The 15,347-nt window shown below is 39.3% G+C and overlaps 2 protein-coding genes across 3 annotated transcripts; one reads left to right on the top strand and one right to left on the bottom strand.

Annotated features, from left to right (window-relative positions):
- The first annotated feature begins 581 nt into the window (after nucleotides 1-581).
- On the top strand, nucleotides 582-14,809 carry LOC146465894 (uncharacterized). Its single transcript, XM_085128054.1, has 3 exons — nucleotides 582-684; nucleotides 13,199-13,541; nucleotides 13,936-14,809. The coding sequence occupies exons 2-3, from the start codon at nucleotides 13,305-13,307 to the stop codon at nucleotides 14,014-14,016; spliced, it is 318 nt and encodes a 105-aa protein (XP_084984180.1). The 5' UTR covers nucleotides 582-684; nucleotides 13,199-13,304; the 3' UTR covers nucleotides 14,017-14,809.
- Nucleotides 4,429-8,541, bottom strand: LOC146465895 (E3 ubiquitin-protein ligase TRIM45-like). Of its 2 annotated transcripts, none has more exons than XM_085128049.1 (2): nucleotides 8,400-8,541; nucleotides 4,429-5,927 (listed from the first exon to the last, which is right to left on the bottom strand). In XM_085128049.1, the coding sequence occupies exon 2, from the start codon at nucleotides 5,830-5,832 to the stop codon at nucleotides 4,444-4,446; it is 1,389 nt and encodes a 462-aa protein (XP_084984175.1). In that variant the 5' UTR covers nucleotides 5,833-5,927; nucleotides 8,400-8,541; the 3' UTR covers nucleotides 4,429-4,443. The 2 variants fall into 2 exon arrangements, with proteins under 2 accessions (XP_084984175.1, XP_084984176.1); XM_085128050.1 differs by having other exon boundaries at nucleotides 4,429-5,930; nucleotides 8,400-8,540.
- Nucleotides 14,810-15,347: the final 538 nt, after the last annotated feature.

A 15,347-nucleotide genomic window follows, 5' to 3' on the forward strand; every position in this document is an offset into this window, starting at 1 on the left:
GCGAGATGGGCGGTACGTTGAAAGGCAACCAGCATCATCATATCATTATCGAGGCCCTGCCAGGGTAAATTCCGACAAGCGACATGGCCCAAAAAGTAGCGACAGCGCATGAAATAAATTCGCGACAAAAGACAACTTTTCTCGACAAAACTCCGACAGTGACAATGAGGCCGAGAATTAACGACAAAGAACGGTGATTTCATATGTTTTTACACTGAATTTTAGTGTGATGTAAAGGCCAACAAGGGGAAAGTTTGACTAATAAAAATAAAGACAATAAATTTTCTCTAAATTCTGGTGTGAGCGCGGGCTCATCATCCGGCAGTGCACGCAGAGCCGAAGCGTGTGTGGTTCTGAGGTGATAAAGAACCTCTGCTCGCGATCTATTTTCCGCATCTTGCACCGTTTTTCTTAACCTTAAATTCCGACAAGGACAAACTATTTTCATTAAATTTCCGACAGCGACATGTAGCACTGACAAAACACCGACATGGGACATTTTAAAATTCAGACAAGCGACACGGGACCCCCCCCTGGCAGGGCCTCATTATCATATTGCCTTTTGCTTGCGTCGTTTCTTGAGGGCTTTTCCTCTCGTCCCTCGACGATCCAGCCAATGACAGACGAAAAAGGCTGACTACAGGGAGTGATAAAAGTCCATTCTACAAATGAGTCACAAATCAGGTAAGCTAAATGTATATTAAACGCCCCTGACGAAACTGCCATTCTCGGTCAAGTCCAGAGTAGCTATACATGAGACTGCGTTAAATTTGGTATTAATCGTTTGTTTAAGCTGGTGGGCACTCTTAGCTCAGCAGCTTAGAGTGGAAATTTAATAACATTAAGCTTCTTAGACTAGCTATCGTTTTGCGTGCTTGGGAAAACGAAGAGAAAGGCGAAATTAAACCTTGCGCAATGGTCCCTCCGCACTTTGGAGAATTCCCCGCTGGGAAATGGGAAGTCACGCCAGACAAATTCTTATGTACTCAATGGCGTGACTATGGGGCGATCATTGCCAACGCATTGTTTACATTTTAACAATTATTTATACAGGTCTCAGTTGTTCAAAGCCTGATTGAGCTAATCGAACTTTGATTTGAATTTAATTAATGACTAATCAACAATGATTCTTCCAAAAGATTTTTGACCCTCAGTTTTAACTTGGACTTTTCTTTAACATTAGTTTAAAATTAACTTTCAAAACCTCTTTAAAAGAGAGAGATAATGATTAGAACTTTGGTCAACTTGATTTTAATCTGAGATTATCATTAATCAGCTTTCAAAATCACCGGCCCATGGAGTAAATCACTTTAATAGGTGATAAACTTCTGGTGCCAATGGCGTGACTACAGGGCGATCATTGCCAATGCATTGTTTACATCTTGAAAACTGAAATTTACCCAATAAACGAACAGACATCATTACTAGAAGGGGCATAAGAAATTGTATATCAAATCATACTGAATCAACAATGCATTTGAAATGTTACATTGGTGTACAGACATTTTCATGGCAACCCTTGGGCAAGTGTTTCCCTGCTGTCCCCTCTGATGTTTCCTTTTATATTCTTCCATAACAAATTTCTGTTGTTGCTTGGAGTTCCTAAGCTGAAATTTCTATGCATGTTTCTATTTCTATTCTATAGAAAAACAGGCAAAATGTCTTCTCCTTCCTTCACAAAATAACTAACCATTAAAAATTCACCATGTGGGGTGGAGGGGGTTCTGACTGGTGCCACTAGGAGTGTAAAAAGTCTACATTTTAGGGAGATTAAGGGAAAAGAGAAGGCAAGGTTTTCAAAGGTGGCAGGAAGTGGGTGGAATTGGAAAAAACAACTTTGCATATATTCGTGTCATTATGTTTGCAGTAAAAAGTAGAGAGGAGTGTAACCTTTCAAGGAAAGGATAAAATCAAAAGTTACTAGGAAGTGTGATATTTTAGATCCCTTCCCTCCCACTTGATCCTCGGTCCCCCACCGACATATGACAACTTCAAAAACATTCTTCTTCTTCTTCTTTCTTTCTTTTTTTTTTTTTTTTCAAAAGAAATTATTGCAAACACAATTCTCAGTAAATTCATGTACTGGTTGAAAGTTTAAACATTTTGCAGTTTTATTGTGCCTTAAGGAATAAAAATTATATTAAGTTACACATCTTTTTTGTTGCACACTTAATAATATCACCAACAACAATAAATTATTGTCATGTGCTTTCTCTTCAGCACAATCCACAAACGTTAACTGTTATCTAATGAAAAACGTCTTCAAATAAGTTACTCCACTGACTAACAGCTATATCTAAGTTACAGTGCACATTCAAACCTTTTTTGTTATTTTTAAAAAATACATTACCAATTTATCCATTCTAATACATGGAACTTACTTGCAGTTAAAAAAAATAATAACGACATCTAGACAAGCAAGGACATTATAATTATATTTTGCTAAGATGTGTAAAGACAGAGTGTTTTAAAAAGCACTTTGGCTCACTTGAGAGTAGATATATATTTTTGATAATTTATACAATTGTATCAACTGGTTTTTCTACCTTGTTTGTTTTAATGGTTACTCCTACATGGTTGCTGTTAGAGTTTCTTAATAATAAATGATACACACTTACACATTCATAATATGCATTCTTTTGGTGTTGGGTATGCACACACTCTACAATAAATTACTGTATTACCAGCAAATATATATTATTTTCCTAAGTGCTTTTAACTTTTTAAGTTAATTGCATTGATAACATACACTAATTCACACTTATTTCCTATCATTTTATAGAATAACCTGGTATTACTGGCATGGCAAAATTTATCCTTGAGCAGACTGCATGATTTTACATTATTTTTAGACAGTCATCCTTATTCATTCACCATTGCTAACTGCACACAACAAAACAACTCTATATTTATCACTTGTCATGCGTGATCTATGTCGTAAAGTGGTGAAAGTGGACGCAGATTTAGTGACAGGTTCTGTGAACATCTGCAATTATCCATCATGTAGAAAGCGACCTGCCAGTCGCGAAACACTTCTCCTCTCCTGGTCACACAAATAACAATTGGAAGACATGATGGTGTCTGTGGCGAGAGCAGGCTTCCATAACATCACGCAAAGATGTTGCACAGAGGGTCTTCCAATATTTGGTTGCTGAACTCTGCAACCCCACATCATGAACATACAGTGTACAGTTCAATTTCATTTTAAAGTCCTAAAATATGTGACAGTATATTGCCCTCCATGCAATATTTAAATAACATCACGCACACTTTGTTCAACGGCTCATTTCACTGATGAAGGGATAGTGGTCCCAAAATGTCTCTATTGTTTAAAGCATTTTCAGTGCCCGACACAAACTACTACAGTAACTTCTTCAAATTTGTTAATGGCACCGCACGATCTCACCTAAACTACTATAAATTTGGATGTTGATTTGATGATAAAGATAGCAAACTAATCCTTTCCCTTTTAGTGTTTCCCTAAGTTACCAGTTAAGTCATGAATATTTTAGGACAACTTACATGTACAAATTAACTTGTGCCCTGTGGAAATGCTGGTTGTTTAACATCAAGGAAAAAAATTCTGGAAGTTTTGATCAGAAATTTGCACTGAAAAAAAAAAAATGTCCAGTTGACACTCCGAATTTAAGTTCTTTGTAATCTGGTGTTGAGGTTATAGGAGGAGAACATGAATCCCAACTGGGAAAACAAGTGTACCCTTTTAGAAGTTCCTTGGTTTTTTTTTTTTGGGGGGGGGGGGGGGGATTTTTCTGACAGTGGAACATGAAGCTACTTACTAAAACAGCATACTCCACTTAAAATACTAAAATTTTCACTGACAGTATTTCTTTTGTAAATACCCCGCGTTGGCTTGTGTTTACAACCTACTTCTTGGTCTCTTAAACTTCTTGTCATTGTACTATACCTTAATGGAAATATATCTAATAATATTCTTAATTAAGGATTAATTACCTCACTTCCACTGTCCAACACAGTTAACACCCACATAATAGAACAAGTGGATTAAGAACCTCCAGGCTGAAATTCTTCGTTTTAGACACCTGTTATATAAGAACCTTATAACAAAGACTTATTCAGGCTGACATTGAAAAAAGTAGGTTCTTAAATGTGGGTGTTTACTGTAGGGTCAGATTTAAGGTTACCCTTTGTAACACCAGCAGTGCATGGGTTTTCATGAGTGGCAATTTTTTGCTGTGGCAAAGCAAGGTTCTATGATGCTAATACAGCACTTGAGATGTTGTCTTGTAAAGTCATAATTACTAACAATGAACTTGCAAGTGTCTGTTTATATATGTTATTCAATGAGCACTTGTTATGATCAACAATCAATGACCAAATTGCTCAGATACATATAGTCATTGTTTCAGTTTACTCCAAAGTATTGAGTCGACTGTGGGTTAACAGATACATATAGTCATTGTTTCAGTTTACTCCAAAGTATTGAGTCGACTGTGGGTTAACATATGGGCGAATGGGAACTCGGATCCCCTCCCAGGTATCCATTTCATTTGAGCGTTGATTGTAGATTACAAGCTGCTTGAAGTCCAAATCGAGGTAAAAGAACAGCAAGTCTCCACACTGCCAACTGCTCATCGTACTGACAACAGCCGATGAATTAGGGTAGTACTTCCTACCGTTACTCCAGCGCCAGGTGCGATTACCATCTGTGACACCAACTTCAAAGGGTGTTGAGTCAGTGGACCTTCTTAGTTTGTCTGGTGCTAGGATGCGAACATGCCAAGAGTGCCACCCATGTTTGAACCAGCACCCCGTTAGTGATTCTCGTCCTTGGTCATAAACCTCAGGTGGAAGCATGGCACATTGAGGATCCAGAATGTAAACTGCTGAATCCACTTTCCAACGTATCGGCTCTGTTGTGATGAGTTGCCCTGCCACGGAGACCTGAATAGTGTGAGTACCTTGCACAGTAGGGCAGTATGAGAAGGTGTAATTGTCCGTTTTACTGCCCATTACGATGCTCTGTGGCTCATTACCACCTGGGGGCATGATCTCAACTTTCACCAAACCAACCCCAACTTTGTTTGCTCTAGACTGCCCTTCCATCATCATGACAACAAAGTAAGACCTTTGTTGGCATCTTGAAGTAAACATCTCTCCACTCTTTCCCCCAAGCATGCTTAAAGCATACTGACTCCCCACTTGGATGTCGTTGTCGCTAACATGGGCCATCTTGTCCACAATGGCTTCAACAGCTAGGGATTTGTCAACTTCTACGGAGAAATTATTAGTGCGACATGGCTCCCACTGCAAAGCAACCTCATTGAAATCAAGCAGACCAGGGAGCTGGTCGGATTTCATGGTGATCAACTCGATGTCTGACATTTTGCTCAGAACGCACTCAGTGTATTCTACTCCATTCTTAATTTCCTCCAAAGCAAGGCTCAAGGTTTCCTTCTGTTGCTCTAACTGCTGAACCTTCTTGTCACGCAGTGTAGCAACATCATTTTTGAGCTGGGCTCGTTTCCGCTCTAAGGCTGCTATATTTTGATTGATGAGGTAATCGATTTCTCTTTCTGCCTCTGAGGCTCTGATTTCCACTTGCTTCTTCATCTCTGCAACCCAAAATATTGAGCCACGAAGACCAGAGAGCTTTTGCTTAGTACTACTGAGACTGTTGTGAATTGCTTGTCGCTCCTTAGCACTGGCATTTGCAATGGAAAGGTACTTGTGATTCCTATGGCCTTCTCGCACAACACAGGTCCTACATACCATTTTTTTGCAGGTCTGACACAAGAATTTCACAGGATCTGTAGGATGTTCATTACAGCAGGGACTTGTCGCTGAAGCCATTTCTGCAGGACTGCAGTTCTGTGGTTGATTGTAATGCGTCTCAGGGTTACTTGTACTGCTGTTTCAATCTGTTTTCTATCAGTCACTTGAAAGACCTGCTGAGATAAACATATAGTAGCATACATGATTGAGTAAATACCAATAATGCCCATATCAGATCTCCCTTTATTGCCCGACGAACTACTCAAACCAAATTGAACTTAATCAAATAATCCAGGATTGATTGAGTTCGACAATTGAACACAATCGAACTCTCATAAAAAACACCTTTAAAGAGCCCTAGTAGCTAGTTTTCCTCTCTTGTCTACCCAAGGAAAGAGGGTAGCAAGGGGGAAAGGGGGGGGGGGGGGAGGGTTCAAGCTTGTACATCTTTTCTTCGCTAATTTTTTATCCTTAATAAAAATGATGGTCTTTTTAAGTTTCATATTAAGGAAAGCAGATTTTTTGGACAAATGTTCATAATTATATTTACAAGTTTGTAATATTTTTCAGAATGGTTCCATCTAAAGCACTGTCTAATGTTAAACTGTCACATAAAACATAACCACTGACATGAAGTTAAATGATGATAGAAGAGCTGACCAATGGTCACCAAAAGAATCAAATTTGTTGTGGCCCAGAATATTACCGCTATTGTCTACTGCTGAGGAGACAGGCAATTTAATTTCTAACGACCTTCAATACTGACTGTAGGATCTCAGCGTTAATTAATGTTTTATTAGTTTGTTCCTAAACCATGTTTTCCTTTGTCATATCATTATATTGCTGTTGTTTCTTAACTAAGTAAGTGATTTTGTGAGTGCTTAAAATGTGCATGAACTGTTCACTAAGGTATCAAATGTTATAGAAAATGTTGTTTTTGTTGTGTTTGATGTGTGTTCTGTGCAACCTGCTTTAAGCGGTCAACCTATATTAAGTGGTTACTTAGCCATTCCCCAAGGGTGACTGCTTAATACAGGTCCGACTGTACAAAGCTTTATAATGCATTACGCATTGTATTTTTATCATTATCATACAAGCCATAACATTAACAGTAATGCATGACTAGGCATTGATAATACATCTGCCTCAGAAAGGCTAAAATGTTGCCCAGCAACATTTTAAATAACTTTAAGACTCAAGGAAAATTGCACTCCACAAATATTTTTGAATGCATTTAAAGGGAGTTGAAAAAGATTCTGGCTCATTTGTGCATCCCTACAAGTATCTTACTGAGAGTTAGGCTTAATATATGAAGCTTCCCATCTTCCCTTCTTCAATAGCTCTAGAATATAGAGTAATTTCAATAGGAAAATGTATTGTAATGTCTGTGAATACATGATGTAGCATGCAATGTTGAAAAATGTGGTGTTTTTAAAAACACAGTGTGGTATTTGAGCATTGTTCTTTTTAAGCGAAAGCGGAACTTACAATTAAGCTTTACCGACAGTATAAATTAAAGAACATATAAAAACATCCGGCTTTGTTGATCGTGCATAAATTCTTACAGACATTTGCGTCCCAATTTCGGTTTACCCTCGGGCAAAAAGATGTGCAGTTGAGCACAAACATCAATTATTCAGTGTTTACAGCGAAATTTGAACGATATTAACGGTAGATTATATCACTCACAAGCTATTGTCTTGTCCGTTGGTTGTTGTGACTCTTTGCAGATTGAATCGTTGCCAAAAAAAAGTTTGGGACCGATACAAGGTTTAAGTCTCTACGTTTCCCTTCTCTTAGCTCATAACATAGCTCGGTTATTTTGTATTAATAACGAGGTTTTTAATAATACGTGTTAAATTAAAGGAGGACATAGTATTGGAAAGGGTAAAGCAGTCAGCTTCAAAGCGCGTGGGAGTGTTGGGGGTGTGTGCTGGGGCATGACAATAAAATTTCACTCCTTCAGCGATCAAAACAGCTTTCGCTTACTTTTTCTACATGTACATAAGAACAAACTACACTTGGATTTCGGAAATCGAAATAGGGCAGTAAATTCGAAGCAAACAAAAGCGACCGAAGGAAAAACGGTTGAACATTAGCTAAAGAATTCCCGTGATCGATAACTTATGATGTTATTAAGCTTTTTTTTTTGTCGAATCGCGGACAATTGTTTTATGTTGTGAAATTTACCCGGGCGTCATTGTGTATAAAATCATTATTTTAATTTACCTCACATTGGCATTTTTCCTTTTCAACGTCTCAATTTGCGTGGCTTACAAAATGTGGGATGTAAACGTCGTTATCAGTCAAGGTTCATTGCACTTTGGTCGGATTAATCTGACACAAATGCTTCGCAGGCAATAATGACGCTGACGTTTCATTTTTGCCTTAATAAGCTTGTCGAACGAGGTTTAAATCTCTTCTCTTCGTATTTGCTTGTTTTAAGCCCTCCTTTCCATTGGATCTTTGAAAATTTTCAAAAGCGAACAAGGATGCAAAACGATGTAAAAGAAATGTAAGAATATCAGCTGGTCACGATCGAACTGGTTTTCGTGAATTTGTGTGAATACACTCGTACTTCCCGCTGGAAACAGGAGCTGTACATGAATACGATTGAGATAGGAATAGGAATCAAGTTTACTTACAGTTGAAGAATTTGTTACTTTCCACTCCAATCTCAACTTTTTGGAAGGTTCGCGATTAAAAAGCAAAGAAAGTCGCCCGTATTCGACCGTCCGTTTCAGTCGGCGACAAACGGTCTGGCAAACGGGTAGCTGTTGAACCGTTTGGAGATTGGGGCGGGTTTCTGTTGTTCTGGGGGATGGAGGGGGGGGGGGGGGGGCAGGAAGTGTGTGTTGCCTGGCCCGGTTGGATGCAAACGTGCGATTAAACTTTAGAGAACTTCTAACAAATTTTTCTTTGATGTAATCTAACGATTTTCCTTTCTTGTTCTATTTGTGTGACCATATAAACTTACGGGCAAAATGTTTCTATCTTTTGCTCTGCAGGCTTGGTAAATACAATAAAATCTGCAATTCCACAGCGACAAACCGACAAACTCCGCCGTTGGGATCAGTCTGCCGTTAATATTTTGTATTTCTCTAGACCCGCTCCGCTCGTTTGCTCCATTTTTTTCGCGCTCGGCTATTTCGGGCGACCTCTCGACTATCCAGAAAGGGACTGCTTGCAGTCTAACTTGTTAAATACAGCCAGCACCGACGTCGCACTGGTACGTAAAAAAAATATACAGCGATACTAGGCAAAGTGTAATAACTTATATCGATAACTTGCTGTTTGTCCTGACGTCATTTTAATTAAAGAGCAAAGTTAGGGAAAAGACACATTTTGAAAGTGAAACTAATTAAAAAGCTTGAGATGTTTGCAAAGCTAATTAAGTTTTCGTACGTTAATTTTTAGGTGAAAAAATAAATATATATTTGTACAGTTCCTCGCACGCAGTACAAAACATTGTTTGAGAATATAAGAACACACCAGTTGTTCAAAGAGCGGATAACTTTATCCACTGGATAAGTCGCTATCCAGAGTAGCAAATGTACTCCAACCAATGCCTCTGGAAAGTTTTCCACACAATCCCATTCATAAATTTAACATATGCTTCTACTCTATTCACAAATTATAGGACTATCGGGAAAATCTTGCACACATTTTATCTGCCGGATAGCGAACTATCCAGTGGATAAAATTATCCGCCCTTTGAACAACTGGGGCAAGTAAAACATGGTAGGTTTTAAAATCCGTTTAAAATAAGTTTTTATGCGGCAAGTTGTTCAGCTTCACATTACTTATGGTACAAGAAAGAATATCTTTCAAAACAAGCATTAAGAATTTTCGACAAAGCTATTGGCGCTTGCATCCGAAGTTAATTAATACCGGAAAATGGAAAGTTAGCTTACTGAAAATATAATGGAACATTACCTTGGGACTTGCAATAAAAGGTCCGGCAGCCACCAACCCGAGTTTAGTTTTGCACGGAGTTTTGATTTTTGGAAACAAATTTGGCCGAATTGAAGAGGTTAAGTCAGCGAAAGAACATGATTTGGTTATCATTTGCGAGGCGACGGCAAGTTAATTAAAAAGACACAAACAGCGTTATTGACGCAGACTGAACTCACCAGATTAATCTGTTTACCTTTTGAGGAGTTTTTTTAACGCACACTACAATGATATCTTTTTAATAAGAGTGTGTGAGTTGTATGATATTAAATTAGCTGGCGTGAGATCCATTTTCTGGGGCACCCAGCCGTTAATTTCGGTGAATATTTGCTCAAAAATCGCCCCAGATACTCGGAATACTGATTTGTGAAGAAAAGCTTCCATTTTTTTAAGTGTTTGATCACGTCAAACTTTAGCCACATGGGAGAGTCGATTCCTTTTGTTTTCGAAGGGACGAACGGGCCGTACGTTTTTCAAAGTTCCGAGAAGATTTCGGACCCGAAAAACTATTATACATGCACAACATTCATTAACTAAAATTCAATTTTTGATAATTTTAACTGAAAGCAAAATCATTTTAAGTTTTCCAACTGAGATTAAGAAACACAAAGGGTGTGTTTGTACCGAAAACAACCGGAAGGTTGTGAAAAAAAAAAAGAAAAAAAAAAAGAGAAAAGAAAATTACTTCAACCGAGACCAATATTAAGGTCACTCAATAAACCCGGATTTCCTTTTAATGACTCTTCTATAAAGTAACCCTCAGCAAAGCATGTCTGTATACTCGCGCTACAACTGAAAGACGAACGTTGGATCGCATTCCCAAACGTTTCGCCAAATTGGAATTGGAGGTCACGCGAAAGACACCCAGAAAAGGTTTGGACTTAAACAAACTTGGTTCGGAAATACAATTCAGGGAGTTCACATCGTTAGTCGGGAACATCTTAGCGGTAGACTTCCAGTAATCTCTTACGTTTCCTTGGGCGAGCGCGGAAACACGCGAGAGCGAGCGAAACTCGCAATTTTCGCGCGTGTTCTAGTATTGCGCTCGCTTTTATCCCTACTCGTATTCTATCTTGGCGTTCCTTATTGCAGAAAATCCAACGCTTGGAAAACAAATCAGAATGCACCTTTCCATCGCGACCAGTTTAACTGTGTAACAATGGAAAATAACAGGTGATTCGTTGATACCGATGTTTAGTTTAGTTATGGCAGCGCCCTGCTGGTAAATGGAAAAGGAACTGAAGAAACAGCTTCCATCTTTAGCGCGCCAGTTGTACAAAGGAAGAGGATCTTGTTTGGAAAGGGGCGACCCCGCACCGTATGCAACGTCTCGCATTATTGGTCGAGAGAACAAAAGAACGAACAAAAAACACTGCATATAGGCCCAGACACAAAAGACAATGGAGCTGCAGGTTATCGGTGTCCAGTGAAAATAGAGCTTAGAAAAGGTGAAGGCCTCCTTTTTGGATACCCTCCACTGACAACATCGCTAAAAGCCCTTCTTGGATGTAGCAACAAAATAAAGAAAATCAATGCCTTCCTTAAGTGCTGTGCTGGTGATTAAACACAGATTTAAGAGCAGACAAGACATCTCAGGAGGAAGCTTCAACAAATGATATTTCCAATGAAGCAACTTCAAAGGGGGAAGGGAAAGGGGAAAATTGGGCGCGCGCTAGAAAGGGGAGGGGAGAGGGGAAAATTGGGCGCGCGCAAAACGCGCGGAGCGATCGTTTTGATATCGTGTCTGTGCCGCTTCTGGAAAATTATGATCGTATCATCGGTGCTCTTAGAGCAGAGAATGAAAGACTCAAAACTGAAGAATCGCACCGAAATTTTCCCCTCTCCCTTCCCCTTTCTAGCGCCTGCCACGCAGGCTACTTCAAATTAGCATTTAGACACTTGATCGCCAGTCAAAGCAAACGTACACAGGTGGACAAATATGATGTTAACAAGAGTGTGTTACGAACTCCCTTGAGACACATTTGTATTTTGGAACTCTAAGAACTCATCTGTGTCGTCAGTCCTTTCGAAATGTTCAGGACAAAGAAGATTTTTGCAATTTGTGATTGTTCATAGAGGTCATCGACTCACAATTACAGCAATAAACCTTGTATCAACTGAAGAAGGCCATTTTGGTATATCATTGTCAGAATTACAGTCAACTCTCTCATAGCGAACACTTCTCGTAAGCGACCACCTCCCGTAAGCGACCACTTCGCAAACAACCGTTTTGTTTCTCGGTTAAATACTGTTTGAAGAGCTCTCTCGTAAGCGACCGCCTCTCAAATTTATTAAGGGACCGCGACCACTTTTTAGGCCAGAAATTTGACATATTCTTTTGTTTTCTGTTTCCGGTAAGCGACCACCCAAAAAAATCATTACTCAGAAGTGGCAAAAGCTCAATTTTTAATGACGCTACCCCGGACTGCTGACAAATAATAACAATTTACAGACAGAGAAGATGGCTACAATTATATCTGTAGGTAAACGGGAATTGTTACAGTGATCTGTTCCAAAATGTTATACAAAGTTTCAGGTAATTTTAATTAACATGAGACGCATTGACAAGTACTGTGCACGCCACTCTAGTTTTCTCGAAACTTGCTGCAGGTCAAAAAATCAAATATGCTACTTTGTATTTGCCTAATGTTAGCTGATAAGGTAATATTTTTATGTAATTAATTAATCAATCCAGCATTAGGCTTATTTTGTTGATCTTTCCCGTAGGTGACCACCTCCTGTAAGCGACCACTTTGTCGTGCCCCAAGGGTGGTCGCTTACGAGAGAGTTGACTGTAACTCAATCTGATGACCTATGAGACTTCCTCTCCATCCCCCCCCCCCCCCCCCCCCCCCCCATTCTTGGATCAGATCCCAGTTGGGATTGTTTTGATGCATATGTTGTGGTTCAATTTTATCGTTGGTTTAAATTTTATTTTCCATTGTTTCAAACTCATTTTCATACCGTGCATTACCACACCCAAGAAAAATAGGAAGATAAAATTTAAGCCAACGATCAATTAAGAGTGAAAGGATAGCAGCAACACCAGCAGCGTTTTACTAGTTTGAAATTAGATAATTGTCACCAAAACTCACCAGCCGAGGACCTATTAGTATTACACACTTATATTACCCATCCACTTACACCCAGACCACGTGCAGTTGTCCAGTTTGTCACGAAAACTACGAGTAGTGGTCATTTTCTCAACGGTGCAAGTGAATGTTTAGCCTCCCACGCAGTCGTTTTTAGGGGACTCGTATTACCTCCTAAAAACGACTGCGTGGGAGGCTAGTGAATGTTGTACTGCCTGGTTGTACTGTAAGCACTAAGGACACAAATGGTGGCTTGTGTTTCATGTACCGGGATCACCGATTTGTTAATTATTGTAAAATACAGAAAATGGACAGGAATCACCAATTTGTAAATAATTGTTAAATACATACGTCTTCCATATTAGGAACATTTACTCATGTATTCTTTTTTTATTTAGGCAAGTATACCAAGACATCTATTCATTCTGCCATCCAGAGAACGACGTTTACACTCTTGAACTGGATAAGCGAGGAAACACACTGTTCGAAGCGTTTAGTGACGAGATGGCAGCCACTCTGAACAAGCAGTGGGAGGAGAACCGGACAAATGAAGATGTCTCTAAAGAGGACAGACACGTATTTAGATTGGCAGCAGTTCTTCACGTGGCCTATAATCAGATTGGCAAGAAACTTAATAGGGAGGAGGCATCCCCGCCAAGTTCAAAAGCGAGCGAAGAGACACTGAAAAGCGCTATTCGCCCAGCAAAGTATTTCACGGAGCAGCGTAAAATACTGGATCAGGTAAGACATCAGTTGTAATACTCAAAATAGGTCCAGAAACGCTTATGATGATACATATGTACCATTTTTACGGCTAAACAATCCAATCCAATCCGAACCCAGCGCAGCCGAGTGGACAGCATCTTTAATATACACTGGGGAGGGATAGCCTGCGTGGTCGGCGTAACCAGTTCCCCTCATTTTTTTCTCGCCTCCCTTCCCACCCCCCCCCCCCTCTCCTTCCCCGATTACGCCAGCCACGCAGGCTCAGTGAGAAAAGACTTATTAATTAGGTAGACAACTTGATAATCAATTGCAAACGAAAATAAGAAAATTTAGGTTGTATATTCTCAAACTATCATTGACATTACTCATCATATTGTCGTTAACATTGCCTTTTTCTGCCCACTCGCAGAAATCTTCGATAGCGCAGGCTACATTGACGAGCCCCGGTCCATTCGCCAAATCTGCAGATCGTCCAGAAAATGCAATTTAATGGCAAAAATATACCTGTTGCTACAGTTGTGATTGAAGTTATGGGCAACCTCGGAAAAGATGGTCTCGGCTTGTCAAGAAAGCAAGACGAGTTACCCTGTGACGTACAGGACAAACATGACAATGTGTCACAGGCGTATAGTATTGAACTTGACAGTTTTACCGAGAAATTTCAAGAGAGAGCTCCGCTGGAACTTCTTTCCACGAAGTTATTAAATAAAATTATGAGAATGTCGCCAAGAAAGGGGGAACATTGATGGGGAATTATAACTTTTATATCATCAACGTGTATGCCTCTTATACTAGAGCACCAACAATGTTATTCTTTACAAGTGATTGAGCAACGATTTTTATTGCCAAAAAATAATTGGTGGTGAAAAGCGTTGTAATGGCTAAACTACCTCAAGAGTGATGAATGTAGCTGCAAATTAACCTACCGAAGCGTTCAAGAATTGCATTCTCAGATTTTCGCTAGCTGGCTAGAGTGAGTTCCTTTCCGTCAAACAAGATTTGATTACTCCATTTAAACTGTTGTGTTTGTGGTATCAATTTGGGACGCATTGACACTGAGTTTATTTTTTAATTTAGTAAAGCAATTTGAATAAACAGGAAAGGTGTGCTTTCCATTGCTCTTATGTTTGGCCTTTTTTTTGTTTTTGTTCCTTGGTCCTTCCGTTATTATAGCGATTCCAAACTTCAACGGGTTTCAGTATTATTCTGTTTACATTCCTCATCCTATGGTATCCAATTCATCTACTATTCAAGAAAAAAGTCATTATCAGGGAATAAAAAACATTAAAAGAATATAGTCAGAGCGGTTTCCAATTGAGTGTCGTAAAACCAAAACCAAAGTAATTACTCTGGCCAATCGCAACAGATGTAAACAACACAACGAGCCAATCAGAATTCGAAGTAAATATATGTAACTGGCGCCAAGCGCGGGAAAACGTGTGCGGCGAAAGCACGATTGGTTTTGGTTTTGATTCCCATTGGTTGAGAAAGTGGCGCGAGTTTTGTTCACCAATCACAGAGCGTAGTAATGCAAAACCAAAGCAAACGCGAAATTACTTTCGACACTCCATTGGAAACCGCTCTGTACCATTATTAGTCCTGAAGTGTTTGCAGAGGGCCCCTACCCAAATATAACTTATCTGTGATACTTCTTGTAATTAATATAAAAAGAGCAAATAAATTGATTGATCCGGCTCCTGATTGATTAAATTATTTTGTTCTTGCTTCCTGGTTATGTCACCCATTACCTAAGTAGAAATTATATCGGATAACCGCATGGTTCCAATGTTTTTTTTTTTTCGTAGAAGCTGTTACAATGCG

The sequence above is a fragment of the Pavona decussata genome, unplaced genomic scaffold (assembly GCF_977016875.1).
Source record: "Pavona decussata unplaced genomic scaffold, jaPavDecu1.1 SCAFFOLD_155, whole genome shotgun sequence".
NCBI classification, from domain to species: domain Eukaryota; kingdom Metazoa; phylum Cnidaria; class Anthozoa; order Scleractinia; family Agariciidae; genus Pavona; species Pavona decussata.